General features: G+C 40.4%; 1 protein-coding gene across 1 annotated transcript; it reads left to right on the top strand.

Moving 5' to 3' along the window:
- The first annotated feature begins 1412 nt into the window (after window positions 1-1412).
- Window positions 1413-16821, top strand: LOC135544543 (torsin-1A-like). The gene is made up of 5 exons (XM_064972238.1): window positions 1413-1771; window positions 8256-8521; window positions 10202-10377; window positions 11820-11947; window positions 12310-16821. The coding sequence occupies exons 1-5, from the start codon at window positions 1588-1590 to the stop codon at window positions 12552-12554; spliced, it is 999 nt and encodes a 332-aa protein (XP_064828310.1). The 5' UTR covers window positions 1413-1587; the 3' UTR covers window positions 12555-16821.
- The last annotated feature ends 2029 nt before the right edge of the window (window positions 16822-18850 follow it).

Below are 18850 nucleotides of genomic sequence, written 5' to 3'. Positions count from 1 at the left end.
ATCAGAGTCAAATAAACATAAGATTTCACATTTAGAAACATTCCGTTTTAATCCTGATGCAATAGAAAATGCAGTTATAGCATTAAGGGCATGTGCGACCAGGTCTTTGTCTCTTAAGAAAAGAGTAGTATCATCAGCCAGTTGGGAAATTTTAATTTCTTTGTTAAAAATGGTTAAGCCATACAAATTTGCATCATTCAGAATATCTAGAGATAGAAGTTCCACAACCAAAATGAATAAAAATGGCGAAATTGGGCATCCCTGTCGTACACTTCTGTCGATACTAAATATGTTGGAAGTAAGGTTTAGTAGCACATAACTATTTATCTTTGTAAAACATGCAAATTACTTTAATAAAATGTTCACCAAATCCAAAAAGTTTAAGAGACCTAAAGAGAAATTCATGATCAATTGTGTCAAAGGCTTTACAGAAGTCCAGAAATAGGACAACCGCATCTGAGTCAATTGCATCTGAATAATCTACAAGGTACAAGACTAAACGAATGTTAGAGCTTATGTGACGGCCCTTCATAAATCCTGTTTGAGTCTCATTTATAATGGTATCTAATTCCTTTCTGTAATCTTTTGGCATAAAGCAGAGCAATCAATTTGTAATCAGTATTTAATAAAGTAATTGGTCTCCAATTGTCAATGAGAGAAGGGTCTTCTTGAAACATATTGAAAATCGGGTCTTCTAGTAACTCCCAAAACTGTCTATAGAATTCAACTGACAGGCCATCAGGGCCAGGTGATTTCCCTTTTTTCATTGAATTCAGAGCCTCTCTAATTTCTCCAATTGACACAGGTGAATAGCAAACTGAGTGGAAATCATCCTCAATTACAGGGACACAATTCTGAATGTGGCAAATGTAACTTTCACAACCATCTTCCTGAGATTGAGAGTTGTAAGGGTTTTCATAAAATGAATTGACAAATGATGATATTGTAATGGGATCTTTGCATAAAGCATGGTTCATTTTGAGTGCAGTTATAGATTTTTTTTGTAGTTTCTCTTTTCAATTGCAAAAAAGTAACTAGTGTTTTTTTTCCCCCTCTTCAATCCATTTGGCTCTTGACCTTACAAAGGCGCCCTTTGCCAGATCCGTTCTAGGAGGAAAACGATCAGCAGATGCATCAGGTGTTTCATTAAAATCCTCTGAAATAATTAGAAAAGCCTCAGAGTATTTGTTGTTTAAATTCTGTACTTTCATGGTACATTGGGTAAAAAGGGTCTTATTAGGAGCGTGTGAGTTATATCGGTATACATTACAGATGATGAAAATAGCATAGTCAAGTTTAACAGTTACTATGACCCATCTGCCCTCTTGTGAAAATGTGGATTCTAGAATGTCACCTTTAAACTTGTGAATAAGTGTCAAAACACCAGCAGAATGATTTGATCCATGACTAGTATGTAAACGCAGGATTATACCTGGTGACGACAATTTTGCTACAGATTAGTTTTTGCTGTGTTGGTGTTGCATAATGAATACGTAGGAGGAAATAGCTGTTTTGCATTCTTTCTAACGTCTTTGCACTCCTAAATGACAAACTTGGTAGCTAACTACATGTTTATTTGAAGTGAAAATGAAAGCAACATACAAAAGCTTTTTCGTATTTTATGTCTTGATATCGAATGTTTTTGTGAACGCGTTCGAACCAATCTCAACCACATTTGTCGGTTTGGGATTTACAGCAGTGGGGCGGAAAATGTACAATTATGTATATGGTGAAAGTTGCGATTCAAAATGGATTACTTTTAATTCAACAGGTATGTGCACAGCTAAATATTAAATGGTTGATGTGTTAACGTGGTTTACTTAGGCTATTTGATCGTGTAGACACAGTCAGTCTTTGCGTTGTAATCTTCCAATTGCTTATCGATCTCCACCAATATACCGTTGGCCTACTTTAGAAAACGAGGGTTGACTTTAGGATCGTTAAATATTGTGTGGAGGAAGTTCGGGTGGTAGGCGGGCGGCTTGAGAAAACGATACCTTAAATCCATAAATGTTTCAGTCTTGTGCAGTTTATATCTATAGGCTGCATATAAGTTATGAAGTGAGTTAGGAACAACTGAATCAGTGCCTCTTATAGTTTTTACATCGGGTGCAACTTTGGTTTTAGAAGTGGGGGGACATAGTCATAGAGGGGGTCCTCCCTCAGAATGGTTTTGGGCATTTATAGCTCATTTACTGCATTTCTACTAGGACCGGTCCCGGTAAACCAAGAGTAGTATTTTCTTTTGAGCAATCTATTAATACATGTTTTAAACGTGTATTTTTCCATATATAGACACACCCTATGAGTGTTAATAAAATCAACTGTAAGTACTGAACTAGTCATCTGCTTTTAGCACACTGTTTGATTAGACAAAAGAAGACACACAAATGACTCAAAGGGAGCTGGAGACCAAGATAGCCTAACCAGAAGAAAAAAAACCTGTTCATGACCCGCCTTCTCCTGCTGACTTTCACAGATTCTGCTGTTATACTCCTGAAGTTTCCGGTAATAGACTACACCAGCGGTCGGCAACCTTCTCCATTTGGAGTGCCAATTTATTCTACCATTTCTACCAATTTTCGTGCCAGTTATGATTTTCATATGCAATTTTGTGGAACAGGTTCATTTAATTTATTATAGTCTTTGTATCTCAAAATCATTGTCTGTGGTTAATTTACATTCTATCTAAATCTAAATGAAAATTATACAAATCTAAAGGTTACTTTTATTGCCATTTGCCAACTATGTAATAATAACCTACATAAAGCCAACACATACAAACATTACAGCCGGCAGGTAGAAAATAAAAATAAATATCCTATAAATTACACTGGCTACGAATGGTTTGTCTGCAACGATTTTGAAACGTTGTATCAACTGTCAACTGTGTCGCCCAAAAACTTGTGCTAGTGTAGCCGATGTGAAATGGCTAGATAGTCAGCGCTAGTAGTGTTTCAATTAGTGACGTCACTTGTTCTGAGACCTTGAAGTAGTGGTTCCCCTTGCTCTGCAAGGGCCACAGCTTTTGTGGAGCGATGGGCAACAATGCTTCGAGGGTGACTGTTGACGTGTGCAGAGCGTCCCTGGTTCGCGGCGAGGTAACGGGCGTAAAGTCTATACTGTTACACTAGCAAACTTGAGACATTGTATAAAATAGTCTAGGCCCTCAGTTTCCAGTGCCAGTGATCTCGAGACAGACACAGTTGTAGTCTTTTTGTGCAAGGGATAAGAAGTAATCAGGTATTTTATGACATTTCCACTGGATCAGAACATTACATTTTTCACTTTGGTTATCGAAAGGGAGAGCTGAAAATATTGTACAAATACTTTGAGAACCTATTGTCATTCACAATTGATTGTAAAAACAGACTTTGTTTACTTGCTGTTTTGAGGTGAAGAAAAATTACTTTGAGAAGCTCCAAAGCTCATTAGTGGGGCTGAGTTAAGACATCAGAAATACCATCAGACATCCCCAAATGGGCACATTTATAGCCCTACATTTGCATGCAGGCCAGGTAGACTAGTCCCACTTCTATATGTGTAATTAGGTGCTTGTCCTTACTCAAAATTGACAGGAGCATTTCAAACAAAAGACAATGAATAAATTGACAACTCGTAAGTGTAATGAAATAAAAAAAACTTGTTTCTCACAAGTGTAGCATAGGTTGTGAGTTCTGCCAAACACATGTCCACTCCGACAATAAGAACTAATGGTAAATGACTAATACAAATATATTGAATGCATTAACCTCTTGAAACTCTAGGGGCGCTATATCATTTTTGGATGAAAAACGTTCCCGTTTTAAACAAGATATTTTGTCACAAAAAGATGCTCGACTATGCATATAATTGATAGCTTTCGAAAGAAAACACTCTGACGTGTCCAGAACTGCAAAGATATTCTCTGTGCGTGCCCTAGAACGTGAGCTTCAGGCAAAACCAAGATGAGACGGCATCCAGGAAACGAGCAGGATTTTTGAGGCTCTGACTTTTCAAATAAGTTACCTTACATGTTATGTTGGCTGACAATTTGTTAGCTACGCTGTCCTTACGAACCACATAGCATATCATTACATCAGTATGTACCGGTATGTTAGCTAGCCACCTAACATTAGTTGGCTACTTATACATCAAACTTGCCAGTATTTTAACTACAGGCTATCTAACTAACTACCCAACTAACTACCCTAACTACCCAACTAACTACCCTAACTAACTACCCAACGACTTGATTGTTCCCGTCATTTAGCTAAATGGTATAGTCGTTGTGCCTTCTCAATGGACATTCGGGTGCCTTCGTGACTTCGCTCCCATTTCCGAGCACTCTCGTCTGAGTGTACCAGAGCACAGAATAATTGATTTACGGGTGCTCAACACCCGTTGAATATGGCCAGTGTCAGTAAACGTTGGCAAAAAAAGAGTCATTGTTTCCAGCAGCACAGTTAGTCACCAATGGATAACATGAAAACTGCCGAACCAGCTCTGCTAGGGCGAGTAAAATGGTTTGAGTGGTCTCATTTGTGTCTGGAAGTAGGTAGCAAGCTAGCCAACATTAGCTTGGGTGCTTGATTGCCGTTGTAAGGCCAGAACGCTCAAATCAACCCTACTCTTCGGTGTGAACGTCCAGTGTGCGCACTGAGAGTGAGAAACGGTCAGAATTTACAAACGGACAAGCTGACAACTCTCTGAATTCATGGGCACACTGGAACTACAAATTGAATTGAAGAATACACCCAAAGTCATAAAATGTCTAACTAGTAATTTATGCCAACTGGCTAGAAAGAGGTTGTATAGCAACAACAACTTCCTGTAGACAAGCAAAGAGCTAGTACACTCAAATGAAAGTATACCGTTCATTTGCAGTATACTAAAATCAACTAATAGTATGAAGTGTATATAATCATTGTAGTATACAATATGTAAGTATGGGTATCCGAACGCCGCTATAGCTATCTAAATCAGGCCAAAAAAATATCCTGCACCCCCTGACAAAAATCAGTCCACCATCTGGCTGTAGCCTACACCACAGTTTCTATATTAGCGGGTTAGGGTAGGATGCGGGCCTCGGATTTTCACGTTATCACGTATTGTGACTATCATTGTGATGACATGCTGTTTAATCTAATCGATTACCTAACGTTTAATTATTACTTGACTATATTAATCATGCAACAATTAACTCATTAGTAACCTGGGGCACCATAGGAAAAGTTTGTTTAATGAGTTACCGTTTCTCAAATTAACTCAAGAATATCAGAATTTCGATATCATATTAGTCATCAATCAACCGGGGCGGCAGGGTAGCCTAGTGGTTAGAGCGTTGGACTAGTAACCAGAAGGTTGTGAGTTCAAACCCCCGAGCTGACAAGGTACAAATCTGTCGTTCTGCCCCTGAACAGGCAGTTAACCCACTGTTCCCAGGCCGTCATTGAAAATAAGAATGTGTTCTTAACTGACTTGCCTGGTTAAATAAAGGTAAAAAAAACAAAAAAACATTAATTATAATTGTACCTCATTTTGAACATAGTTGACTTCAAATTTGCACGAACCCTAACATAAATGATGAATCAGCGATATACAAATTGGCTTAATTATTTATTTATTAACTAAATAATCACACAGAAATACATACACACACACACACACAGCATAGTCATTGGTTACTAACACAATGCAATGATCGTTTCCCAGTGGACTAAACTGATATGACTGCTTGATTCAAAAGAGAGGGAAAGGGAGAGACAAAGGAATTCAACTATCAGGACGTTTGTAAGATATGCTCATGGGAATATGAATACTTTGCACATGAACGACCGCTTATTCAACAAGAATTGCAATGTATATATTTATGCCTATGTCTTTCTCTGTCATCCCTCTGTAGAACTCGCATGTTCAGTGGGATGTTTTCAAGTGATGTAAGACTCTGGTCGTATAAGTCTGGTTGTCCACCAGAGTTCGCAATGTCCTTTGAAGTAGGCTTTTGTTCTGGATGTGTTCGTTAGAATGTATACTACAGATGTGTACCACAAAGTGTTCTCGTCTACGTTAGAGTTTCCTAGACTATTTTACATATACAGTTGAAGTCGGAAGTTTACATGCACCTTAGCCAAATACATTTAAACTTCACAATTCCTGACATTTAATCCTAGTAAAAATTCCCTGTTTTAGTCAGTTAGGATCACCACTTTATTTTAGAAATGTGAAATGTCATAATAATAGTAGAGAGTGATTTATTTCAGCTTTTATTTCTTTCATCACAGTCCCAGTGGGTCAGAAGTTTACATACACTCAATTAGTATTTGGTAGCATTGCTTTTAAATTGTTGAACTTGGGTCAAACGTTTCAGGTAGCCTTCCACAAACTTCCCACAATAAGCTGGGTGAATTTTGGCCCATTCCTCCTGACAGAGTTGGTGTAACTGAGTCAGGTTTGTCGGCCTCCTTGCTCACACACGCTTTTTCAGTTCTGCCCACACATTTTGTATAGGATTGAGGTCAGGGTTTTGTGCCACAACTTTGGAAGTATGCTTGGGGTCATTGTCCATTTGGAAGACCCATTTGCGACCAAGCTTTAACTTACTGATGTCTTGAGATGTTGCTTCAATATATCCACATAATTTTCCTACCTCATGATGCCATCTATTTTGTGAAGTGCACCAGTCCCTCCTGCAGCAAAGCACCCCCACAACATGATGCTGCCACCCCCGTGCTTCACAGTTGGGATGGTGTTCTTTGGGCTTGCAAGTCTCCTCCTTTTTCCTCCAAACATGAAGATGATCATTATGGCCAAACAGTTCTATTTTTGTTTCATCAGACCAGAGGACATTTCTCCAAAAAGTACGATCTTTGTCCCCATGTGCAGTTGCAAACTGCAGTCTGGCTTTTTTATGGCGGTTTTGGAGCATTTGCTTCTTCCTTGCTGAGCAGCCTTTCATGTTATGTTGATATAGGACACATTTTACTGTAGATATATAGATACTTTGGTACCTGTTTCCTCCTGCATCTTCACAAGGTCCTTTGCTGTTGTTCTGTAATTGATTTGCAGTTTTCGCACCAAAGTATGTTCATCTCTAGGAGACAGAACTTGTCTCCTTCCTGAGCAGTATGACTGCCGCGTAGTCCCATGTTGTTTATACTTGCGTATTATGGTTTTGTATAGATGAACGTGGTACCTTCAGGCGTTTGGAAATTGCTCCCAAGGATGAACCAGACTTTTGGAGGAGGCCTACAATTTTTTCTCTGAGCTCTTGGCTGATTTCTTTTGATTTTCCCATGATATCAAGCAAAGAGGCACTGAGTTTGAAGGTAGGCCTTGCAATACATCCACAGGTACACCTCCAATTGACTGAAATGTCAATTAGCCTATCAGAAGCTTCTAAAGTCATGACATAATTTTCTGGAATTTTCCAAGCTTTTTAAAGACATAGTCAACTTAGTGTATGTAAACTTCTGACCCCCTGGAATTGTGATACAGTGAAATAATCTGTCTGTAAACAATTGTTGGAAAGATTACTTGTTATGCACAAAATAGATGTCCTAACCGAACCAAAACTATAGTTTGTTAACAAGAAATGTGTGGAGTGGTTGAAAAACAAGTTTTAATGACTCCAACCTAAGTGTATGTAAACTTCCTACTTCAACTGTACAGCTACAGACTGTGAATGTGTAGTCTCGTCTTCACCTTCGTATACTGGTCTTCTAGTTTTAACCATTACGTGACGTCCAGTTTACACCGTCCGCCTGCTTGGTCTAATGTAACTTTCTTGAGGACAACTTCATAAGCACTCTGGCAAAAGGGGTGTTCCATCATTTTGGCATCATGTCTGTGCTCACATGGGCGTGGTTTCTGACTTGGCAAAGTTTATATGGAAAACGATTTTTGACTCCATACTGCAGTGCAAGAGGGAGAGAGTTTATGATCGGTCATTAAAGTCATACAACCTGCCCCACTCCCCCTCTTCTTCCAACTCTGGTGGGGGGTGGTCTGCCATCCATGTGTTGATCCTCACCCATGAGGGAAAGTCATAACAGTCGGGTGGTTGTGGATGGGTTATTAGCAATTGCGGGCGGGCGAGTAAGAGTGAACAAACAGCTAACTAATGCACCGCTAGCCTACTAAGCAGCTGTGCTCTATATGCGTAACTAATCACGTTATTAAGATAACCACCTATAATTAGTATAGAAATAATGGTGGTGTATTCATAGCACATCCCATTCATTGACACTAATAATCGACTTTTGCCCTGTCATCAGGTTTGGAAGTGGCTCTAGATCAGAAACTGTTTGGTCAACATGTTGCCTCCAGAGTCATCCAGAAATCTGTAACAGGTTTCATGAACAATAAAAACCCTAGAAAGCCCCTGGTGCTCTCTCTACATGGCTTGACTGGCACAGGGAAGGGCTTAGTCAGGAAGTTGATAGCTGAGAACATCTACAAGAAGGGCATGGCCAGCAGTTTCGTCCATCAGTTTGTGACTTCTACTCACTTCCTTCATTCGTGTCAGCTTGAGAACTACAAGGTAAAACAAGTATTTTGTTATATTGAAGTGTAATGCCCAGTAACCATGGCAGGGAAATTTTCAATGGAGAATTAGGCTGTAAAAAAATCACTATGGTGCATATTCTATATCAGTGGAATTCAAATCTACAAGGTCTGGAGTACTGTTGGTTTTCTGATCTACCTGATAATTAATTGCACCCACCTGGTGTCCCAGGTCTAAATCAGTCCCTGGTTAGATGGGAAGAATGAAAAAGAAAAAAGCAGTGGAACTGGCTTCAAGGTCCAGATTTGGATTTGAGGGTTCTATATGATAGGGAATGTACAGTAGCAGTCAAAAGTTTGGACACACCTACTCATTCCACATATTAAAAAAACAACTATTTTCTATATTGTCGAATAATAGTGAAGACATCAAAACTATGAAATAACATATGGAATCATGTAGTAACCAAAAAGGTGTTAAACAAATCAAAATAAACTTAGTTAAAAAGAACAGCTCATAAGCAAAGATGAATTACAGTCTGTAATTACTTTAAGACATGAAGGTCAGTCAATACGGAACATTTCCAGAACTTTGAAAGTTTATTGAAGTGCAGTTGCAAAATACACCAAGTGCGATGATGAAACTGGCTCTCATGAGGACCGCCACCGGAAAGGAAGACCCAGAGTTACTTCTTCTGCAGATGATAAGTTCATTAGAGTTACCAGCTTCATAAATTGCAGCCCAAATAAATGCTTCACAGAGTTCAAGTAAAAGACACATCTCAACATTAACTGTTCAGGGGAGACTGCGTAAGTCAGGCCTACATGATCAAATTGCTGCAAAGAAACCACTACCAAAGGACACCAATGAGAAGAAGAGACTTACTTGGGCCAAGAAACACAAGCAATGTGAGATGTCTTTGTGAGACGCAGAGTCGGTGAATAGATGATATCTGTGTGTGTAGTTCCCACCGTGAAGCATGGAGAAGGAGGTGTGATGGTCTGGGGGTGCTTTGCTGGTGACACTGTTGTGATTTATTTTGAATTCAAGGCACACAACCAGCATGGCTACCACAGCATTCTGCAGCGATACACCATCCCATCTGGTTTGTGCTTAGTGGGACTACCATTTTGTTTTTCAACAGGACAATTACCCAACACACCTCCAGCCTGTGTAAGGCCTATTTGACTAAGAAGGAGAGTGATGAGTGGAATGCCAAGAAGAGCGTGGAATGCTGCATCAGATGACCTGGCCTCCACAATCACCTGACCTCAAACCAATTGAGATGATTTGGGATGAGTTGGACTGCAGAGTGAAGATAAAGCAATCAACAAGTGCTCAGCATATGTAGGAACTCCTTCAAGACTGTTGGAAACACATTCCAGGTGAAGCTGGTTGAGAGAATGCCAAGAGTGTGCAAAGCTGTCAAGGCGTGGCTACTTTTGAAGAATCTCAAATATATTTTGATTTGTTTAACACTTTTTTGGTTACTACATGATTCCATATGTGTTATTTCATAGTTTTGATGTCTTTACTATTATTTTACAATATAGAAAATAGTAAAACATTTAAAAACGTGGAATGAATAGTTGTGTCCAATCCTTTGACTGGTAATGTATATCTGAATTTTTTTTAAATAGATTTTGCAGCTTTCTTGTAATCTATCTTCACTGCTGTAGATAAGTCTGTGTTTTTACTGCTGTGACCATCCCTCAGTCTCAACTGCAGCAGTGGGTCAAAGGCAATGTCACCAACTGCCCACGTTCCATGTTCATCTTTGACGAGATGGACAAGATGCACCCTGGCCTGATCGACTGTATAAAGCCCTACCTGGAATACTATGAAAATCTGGATGGGGTCTCGTACCGCCAAGCCATCTTCATCTTCCTCAGGTAGGCCAGACAGACCAGCAGTGTGTGATAAGAATTCCTGTGTTGTTTTTTGGATACTTATGTATTTTTTTAAATTTTGGATATACAGACAAATATATTAGACATCCATCATCTTTCCCACAACTTAATGACTCGTTGTAGTGACCATGGTTTTACTTAGCTAAAAGTCAGCTGTCAATCAGATACGGCCCCCCAAAACTAAAGTTCAGTTACTTCAGATTTTTTATTTAGCAAATAGAATCACCACACATGAACCTAATGCATTTAGAAACTACTCCATGTCCGGACCAGTGAGGAAGAAAAAGAACGTTGAACCCAGCTTAGAGTGGCAATACGCAACTTTTATGGGCGACCTGACCAAACTCACATAGAAATGTGAGTAATAGATCTATCATTCTACTTGAAGCAAGTCTAAGAACGAGTGGATCAGTAATGTGCTCAATTTCTATGCTTCCCATTCTTAAGTTTTGTTTTCGTGTTGTGGAGGATGAATCAGAATTAGTTGGGTAACATAGATAAGTAAGATGTTTTATTTATATAATATGCTTATGTGAGATACTTGTCATTAGAATGTCTCCCTTTGGACTATACTGTTGGCAGTTGCATTTTTCCCTTCTCAGCTTGGGCTCAGTCACCTGGGGCCCAAAGAGGGGAGAGGTCAGAATGGAACATTGTTTTCATATGTGAATGTGTCTGTTAAACCATGTGAAGGGATGGCATGATTAAGGGGGAACCAATTATCTCTTGGCTCCACAATGTCTGTGCGCAAGTCACTCCCCTCAGTGAGCTTGTCCAGGAGTGGGGAGAAGAGGGGGTTTACTTGAGATGGGAGAATATAGAGTTGACAATTGAGTTATGCCTTGGATGAGTAATGTTTTGGTACTATGAAGTACCAGGAACAAGATTAGAACCTCGTTCTAGAGACCAAACTGAGCGATAATTCATAGCGAATGCAATCTGGCTAAGGGATACTCCTTTCTCATTTCCTTTAAGATCTGTGGTTCGTCATGTAAGTTGAGAGGGGTGTATCTTTGCTATAAAAGATCTCAGTTGCCATTATGTTGGGACTCTCAACAATTCATTATAGATAGTGAATTGTTGAAAGTCACAGGGCTATGGTAAAGCTCATATTATTAAAGATAAAGTTTAAGTATAACTCTGACTGGTGTGTGGTTTGTAACTCTCCTCCTTTGGTAATACAGGAAATTGCCACGCCAGTGTCGATTATTTTCATTTTTTTACACCAGCTTCAAGCAGCTGAAACAACAATATTATTAGTTGTAGAAAATATATTTCACAGTGGTTTAGATGGTACAGTGATTCTTTACTAGCTTATTTAGTCACATAAACTGAAATTAGGCTAACTATTAGTTTTAGCAACCAGGAAATTTCTGCATAGTGCAACTTTAATACCTACTAGTTTGTTTTGCTCATCTCCATAGCAATGCTGGAGGGGAGAAAATCACGCAGGTGGCCCTGGACTTCTGGAAAGCAGGTCGAGACCGAGAGGAGATTACATTGCATGACTTAGAACCGGCTCTCTCCCTGTCCGTGTTCAACAACACGAAGAGTAAGCCACCTCTTTGCTGTCCTTCTTTAGGGCTGAAGCCTAACTTATGCACTTTGGTAACTCTTTTTTTATATTTAACAAATCATGCACATGTTTGTCTAAGGTCAGGATTCTCTCCTTTATGTTACTACGCCTGGGATTAGAAGACTGGGGATGTTATTGGAGTCTTTTTAGACCTTCAATACAAAGATTACTTGTGATATCTATATTCTGTGCATCTACCTTTCTTGCCCCTGCCCATTTTATGACTATCCTTACCCCCTAGGCACTTGTGTACATCTGAGAGGATTGGGTAAGCAATTGGTGGTAGCTTCTTCTTGCCTATCTCATGACTGTGTCCCTCCCTCCCTTTCTCTGTGTAGGTGGGTTGTGGCACTCTAGTCTGATAGACAAGAACCTAGTTGACTTCTTTGTCCCCTTCCTGCCTCTGGAGTACAGACATATGCTGCTGTGTGGCATGGCAGAGATGTCCGCCAAGGGCCTGGAGCCTAACCAGGACGTGGTCGACCAGATGGCCAGAGAGATGGTCTATTTCCCCAAGAGCGAGAAGATCTTCTCCGTCACGGGCTGCAAGACCATCAACGGAAGGCTAGATTACTTCACATAGTGCATGTTTGAGGCCAACTATGTTGCTGCCGGCGGCTGCAGACTGACCAATCTAATCATAATGAGTAGTAATTTAGGATGAAAGGTGGTTTGTAGGTCTGATCAGTTGTTCTGCATTTGCTGACGGTAATGTAGACGGTCTCCGAGGGAACAGCTACTGTATCTATCTACCTCCTACTCTACTGTGTGCACTTTCTTTTTTAAATGTAAAAAAAAAATTTGCCCCTTTTTTGTGGTATTCAATTGTTTTTAGTAGCTACTATCTCACTACAACTCCCGTACGGGCTCGGGAGAGACAAAGTTTGAAAGTCATGCGTCCTCCGATATACATCCCAACCGCACTGTTTCTTAACACAGCACGCATCCAACCCGGAAGCCAGCCGCACCAATGTGTCGGAAGAAACACCATGCATCTGGCAACCTTGGTTAGCGCGCACTGCGCCTGGCCCGCCACAGGAGTCGCTGGTGCGCGATGAGACACGGATATCCCTACCGGCCAAACCCTCCCGAACCTGGATGACGAAAGGCCAATTGTGCGTCACCCCCGGTTACAACAGAGCCTGGGCGCGAACCCAGAGTCTCTCATGGCACAGCTGGTGCTGCAGTACAGCGCCCTTAACCCCTGCACCATCTGGGCCCTGTGTGCACTTTCTTAAGGAGAACATCTCCACCAGTCGGAGTGAGGAAGTCAGTGACTGATGATGACCCGCCCCTCAGGCCTCCCACTGTCAACACAACCATGTGGAGAACATCAACGGCCTTGTTCTTGTAGTGTCACTTCTCCCTGAAGATGGATTACCAAGAGAGAGGATGCCAGATTTAAGAAGAGATATAAAATTAAAACACTGAGGGGAAAAGCTATTCTTTTTAACCAATCAAGGTGCTTGTTCCTGATTTTTATTTTTTTGTAAATGATTACCTCCAAATAATAATTTTCTTTTTCATGGAATTCTGCTGCACATGAACTGTGGCAAGTGAAAATTAGTTGTGTATTAGAAACAAATGTGGTTTAAAGTTACAATCTCTAGTACTGTAGAAAGGGCCCATGGAGTTGGTGGAAGAATCCTTTAATTCATGGCCACTTACTCAGCTTGGCCAGGGGCGCTTTAATTAGGTCAGGTGGAAATGTCCGACAGATCTCAACTCCATAAAAGGAGGAAATCTCCGATCTGACTGCTTTCTCTTCCTTAACTCCGTCTAATCCGGAAGTTCTGTGTGTCCATCAATCCACGTAAGTCCACCAAATCTGTTACCTTTCATCTGAACTATCTGTTGCGATCGGGAGAGTGGGCCATAAGTTATTGTTTATAGTTATTACCGCGGAGCACAGCTTGGAGAGCACGCTTCAAACCTATTGTGTAATGTCAATGATCACGGCCCTACGGATCATCACAGGCCAATTATGCCATCAATATATGGTTAATATATCATGAAATTACATGTACATATGAAGACACTTGAAAGGGTGAAATATGAAACGTCATTGTTTGCTGAACTGATCGATTCTGATATCAAACCAATGGGGATTATAGATTGAATAACCGATCACTTTTTGTATTATTCTTATTCTCATGATTATGATTAATAGTTACGAGCATAAATGACTCAAGGATGATTCCTATTGACTTCTTAATGAACTGATTTGTTGAATTCCCTAATTATGTTAATAATGAATGATTATGATTTGATATTTCTGATTATGAATTTGATTGTATACATGTTATCAGTTTGATTGGATACATGTTATTCTGTTTCCTTTGTTATGCAGCACAGACTACCCAGTAAATATACCACTTTATGGTTAAAGGAATTCCTGCCTCAGTCTCATCCATTCCTCCCCACACAGATTCCACTAATCTGTCCTTCGAGCAGGACCATGACTGAGCTAAAGACAGGTGAAATGGAGGGAGAGAAGGAAGAATTGTCTCCACTGGAAGGAAGGAGAGAGGAAGAAAGAGCAGCTGAGGAAAAGGTATTGGAACAAATGAAAGATCCAGGAGCTAAGACTAAAGCAACAAGGAAGGCTTCATCCTCAACCACCAGAAGAACCAGACAAGTACCTGGTTATCGTTATTATGTGGTCGAGTTTTCCACATCAAAGGGAAAGCCCACCAGAGCTCAGTGGTGATGGATCAACTGTACGTTTCAGCCATCAACCATCCCCGGAGAGCCAAGGACCGGAAACTGCTTTGGGACGAGAAAGTGGTCTACAGGAAGAACCTATGGAGGAGGTAACTCCCACCGCACAGGTCGACCAGCTTCCTGAGGCAGGCTCTGCTCACCCATTAACTAATGGGAAATTGTCGAGGCACTCTAGACGGAGTGAGAGTTTGACCAGTGGATACCCCTTTCGAAGTGGCCATGGCAGCCGCCATTCACTAGCCCTCAGCGATTCACAGACCGCTGTCCGACTAGCGTTTGAGGAAAGAGAGCGTCAGATTGAGGTGGAACGACAGGCTGACGAACGTTGTCACCTATTGGATGTGCAGGCCCGTAGAGCTCTACGGGAACAGGAATTCATTGCCAAGGACCTGGCACAGCAGTGACAGCACCGTCAAGCAAGAAGGGAATTTGAGGAGGCACGGATGGTCTCATCCTTCCTGGAGAGGAACGAACAGGGCGTTGACCTGACCACCCCTCCACATGGACCTAACCTGTCTGGGATACTAGGGCCGGACAAATGTCACCACTCTCTAAGCGACAGAGGACTCGCAGTCCATGAGATCAATGTGATGGTTATATTCTTCAAGAATCAATGGGTACATATCGTTAATTGAAAAAGATTTGGACAGCCGTAAGTATTGCAGGTTTCCCCTTTAATTGTCATTGAAAATGTATCACCTGAAATATTGTCCACTGGATACCCATTGTGTATTTTATATCTGTTGTCAATACCCATTTTACCAATACCTAAACATGGATAAATCTGCCTTTACTTGCATCTATTTTGCATTTGTTTCTAATCCTTTCATTCACCAGAAGCATTGTGTACATTTTTCAAAATCTGCTGTAAGTTTATCTTTGAGGGGTAGTCGACTGGCCTGTGAGGATCAGCTCTATAGAGATATCCCTCACTCCAGCAGAGGGGGAAGAGGTGTGTCTGGGGGGGTTTATGACCCCTCACGCCTGTTGTAAATTATAATGCAGCAGACCAACTCCATTCTGGTCTCTGAGATATCGTTATGTCTTTGTCCCTTATGGAGTATCTACCTCAGACCTATCACATGTAATATATGGACTTTGGGACATTCTATTTCATCAACCAAAATGAGGACAGTTGGCCTATGAAAATGAATGTCGATTTTGTGATGTCATTAAAAGTTAAATGAGTATGTTATGACAAACATTGTAACTTTAAATCATATTTACATTATGTTTACATACTGTGTGTTGTGTAGGAAATATCCAGATGAAAATTAATGTTTGTGTGAAGATGAACTGTGAATTTAGTTGTCTGACACCTTGCCTTGTAACTAGCTACACCTCAGGGAACCCGGGGAGTGTGCCACAATTATGTAAATGCCCTCTTTCCCCCAGGGCATAAAGCATTTGTTTTAAGAGTTAACACATCAGACTAGAGATCACGTGCTGCAGCCTAGGTCTACTATTATTCGACCGCAAAACGCAACACGAGGTTGAAGAAGACAAAGGAACCTCTTAACAATCAATGCTACGGTTGAGTATCTGTATCGAAGAAGGGGAATTCAAGCAGGACCACCTGGTTATTCTCTCCAAGCAATTGTTTGTCTACACTGTTTTTATTCCCACTCTGGGAATATCTCAACGGCTGATTAGCCATCCTCAGAAGACCAATCTTCCAGAACGAGTACAAGGAGCCAGACAACTAAGGGAAAGGACATTGTGACACCTTGTGGACAATCAGAGACTTGCACCTGGCTATCCGAAGAACAAGACCCACAAAGCAGAACGCGGCCCACGAAGGCCTGGGCCCATCAGGAACTCGGCTCACGAAGGGATACCCAACGGAGACCTTCAAGTAATTACATTCAATATAATTCTGACGCATAAGAGCGGCAGTTCAGGGCAAGGTGTTAGGGCTAAGCTAAGGATAGTTTACATTTGTATCCACATGCTTTTCTCTCGTGTACTTTCTTTCACAATCTCCATCTTGTGTAATGTGTCATGTTGTTTTGGACAGCTAGGGACCTGTGTAACTGAATTCAGTTCTAATCAATAATCCTTAACCTAGACTGTATGTGTATCTTATATTATCATTTAGCTTGTTAGTAAAAAAATATTTAACTCAATTTGTGTGGTACAGAATGATTTAGTGAGACCCGGGTTTGTGCAAATTTATGAATTATGCAATGTTCAGAATGAGACTTATGAGGAAATTAATTAATTAGTGACTGCTATGAAATTGATATTTTGATATTCTTTGTGTTAATTTGGGAAATGACAACTCGTTATTTTTCCCATGGTGCCCCAGGTTACTGAGTTAATGGTTACCTTATTAATTTAATCACGTAATTATAAACAAATTTAATCATTCGATGAATAGCATGTCATCACATCAATGATGATAAACGTAACGACATATTTGGAGCCCCGTGCGGGAAATCTAAGATAAAACTAGGTCTCACTGTTTAAGTCCATAGGAATTGTGTAGCAAGAACTTATAGACCAATAACGCTGTCGCAAGCATTATTATTGAGTGGGGTGGGTGTTGTTTTGTTTCACCCAGATACGAATAGGGAGAGATTGATTCCGGTTGTATATCTGACGGACGTCAGTGTGTATAGGGGAATTGCCAAATGCTTACGAGTCAGGACATAGGGGCTGACCGTTTTAAGCATTTTAAGCGATAGCAGCGTTGGGCCCAAACAAATGCTATTTCTGTCTCTCGCCCTCGGCGTGAGTAGACTCGGTCATTATTCATTTCTACGAGTCTATGTACTGGCCGTTTCAGAAATGTTAGTAGATATATTTGCTTGACTGAAGCGAAGTCATTATCTCCCACGTTTGGTAACGTGAGGAGATCAAGGCGGGTATTGATTTATGTTTCTGCATATTCCGGAAACATTGCTAGAATAGAAATCCAAACTACGCCGAAAGGGTGAATGTCAAAGTTAACAAAGTGAGAGCAGACATTTTTGTTTTTCCTTTGTTCCCTGTTTGATTTTAGCTTTTTGCTATCAGTGACCCCTGGTGATGAAGAATCGCTAGTATTTTTTATATTTTTTTGCAAAAAAAATTCAGGTGGCATACGTTTCTCACACCTATTACAATGGGGCACACTGTATGGTATCCAACCAATCTCAACTGATTGGATAGCATTGTCTCATTCAATTTAATAAATAAGTTAAATTGCCATACTACCTGTTCAGGTCGTTCATTGGGATAATACACAAATTGATTTGTGCCAACCGAAGAGACATTGTTAAACTTTTCCACATTAACTTAAGTACATCATCACTTTCAGGTTAATCAAAGTTTAAATCCCAAATAACCTAGGTATGAGGTATGATTCATCAATAACATTGATTAATCAATAACATTTGATTTTACAAGCTCATTGATGAATCGGCAATAATTGTTTCTAAGTAATTCAGGCTACACTATATAAAATTTTAAACTGATTTGATATCATTGTCTTATTCGATTTAACCGGGAAGTTGAATCGCCCAACAAACCTTTTTCAGGGTTCTTCTTTTGGATGACGTCCAAATGTATTTGTTCTAACCAATTGAGACTTTCACCCATTAACTTAGAAACAGCAACGGGTTCAGGTGAATTAAAAGTTTAATTCCCAAAGAGCAATCAATTAATAATTACTTTTGCAAGTTCATTAAAAGCCCAACTTCCACATTAATGTAATTGATGATTCATTGATGTCTATAAACTGATTTAAATCGTGTTTGCAGCTTCCAACTCAACCCAAACTTGACATAAATTGAAATAACTGATAATCATAATAATGAGCAAGCTATTAGGTGGGTTGCCATCCCTTCCCCCACTAATAAGTGAACCCTCACCCACCGAAAGATTGATCACTGACCTCAGCAGTGATGCAAATCCTAACTATGGCGAGGGGCTGAAAATTAGATTTCGATGCCATAAGTGGAAAACCAGCAGAAATGGTGCCAGACGCTCTCTCATCAGGCACAGGATTTGTGAAGGTTCTCTCCAGTTTAGCCTTAAACTGTGCAAACTGGCAGAGATGGACAGTGGTTCAATACCTCATTGCCCAGCAGAGGCATGAGCTGAAAACTGCGGAGTTGACGGCACAGGTGGAGAGATCCAGGAAGTTAATGACAAAAGCTGACAAAGATACTG

The sequence above is a fragment of the Oncorhynchus masou genome, chromosome 8 (assembly GCF_036934945.1).
Source record: "Oncorhynchus masou masou isolate Uvic2021 chromosome 8, UVic_Omas_1.1, whole genome shotgun sequence".
Classification (NCBI taxonomy): Eukaryota; Metazoa; Chordata; class Actinopteri; order Salmoniformes; family Salmonidae; genus Oncorhynchus; species Oncorhynchus masou.
The sequence above is the reverse complement of the archived record's forward strand: the minus strand, read 5'-3'. Positions and strand labels throughout refer to the sequence as shown.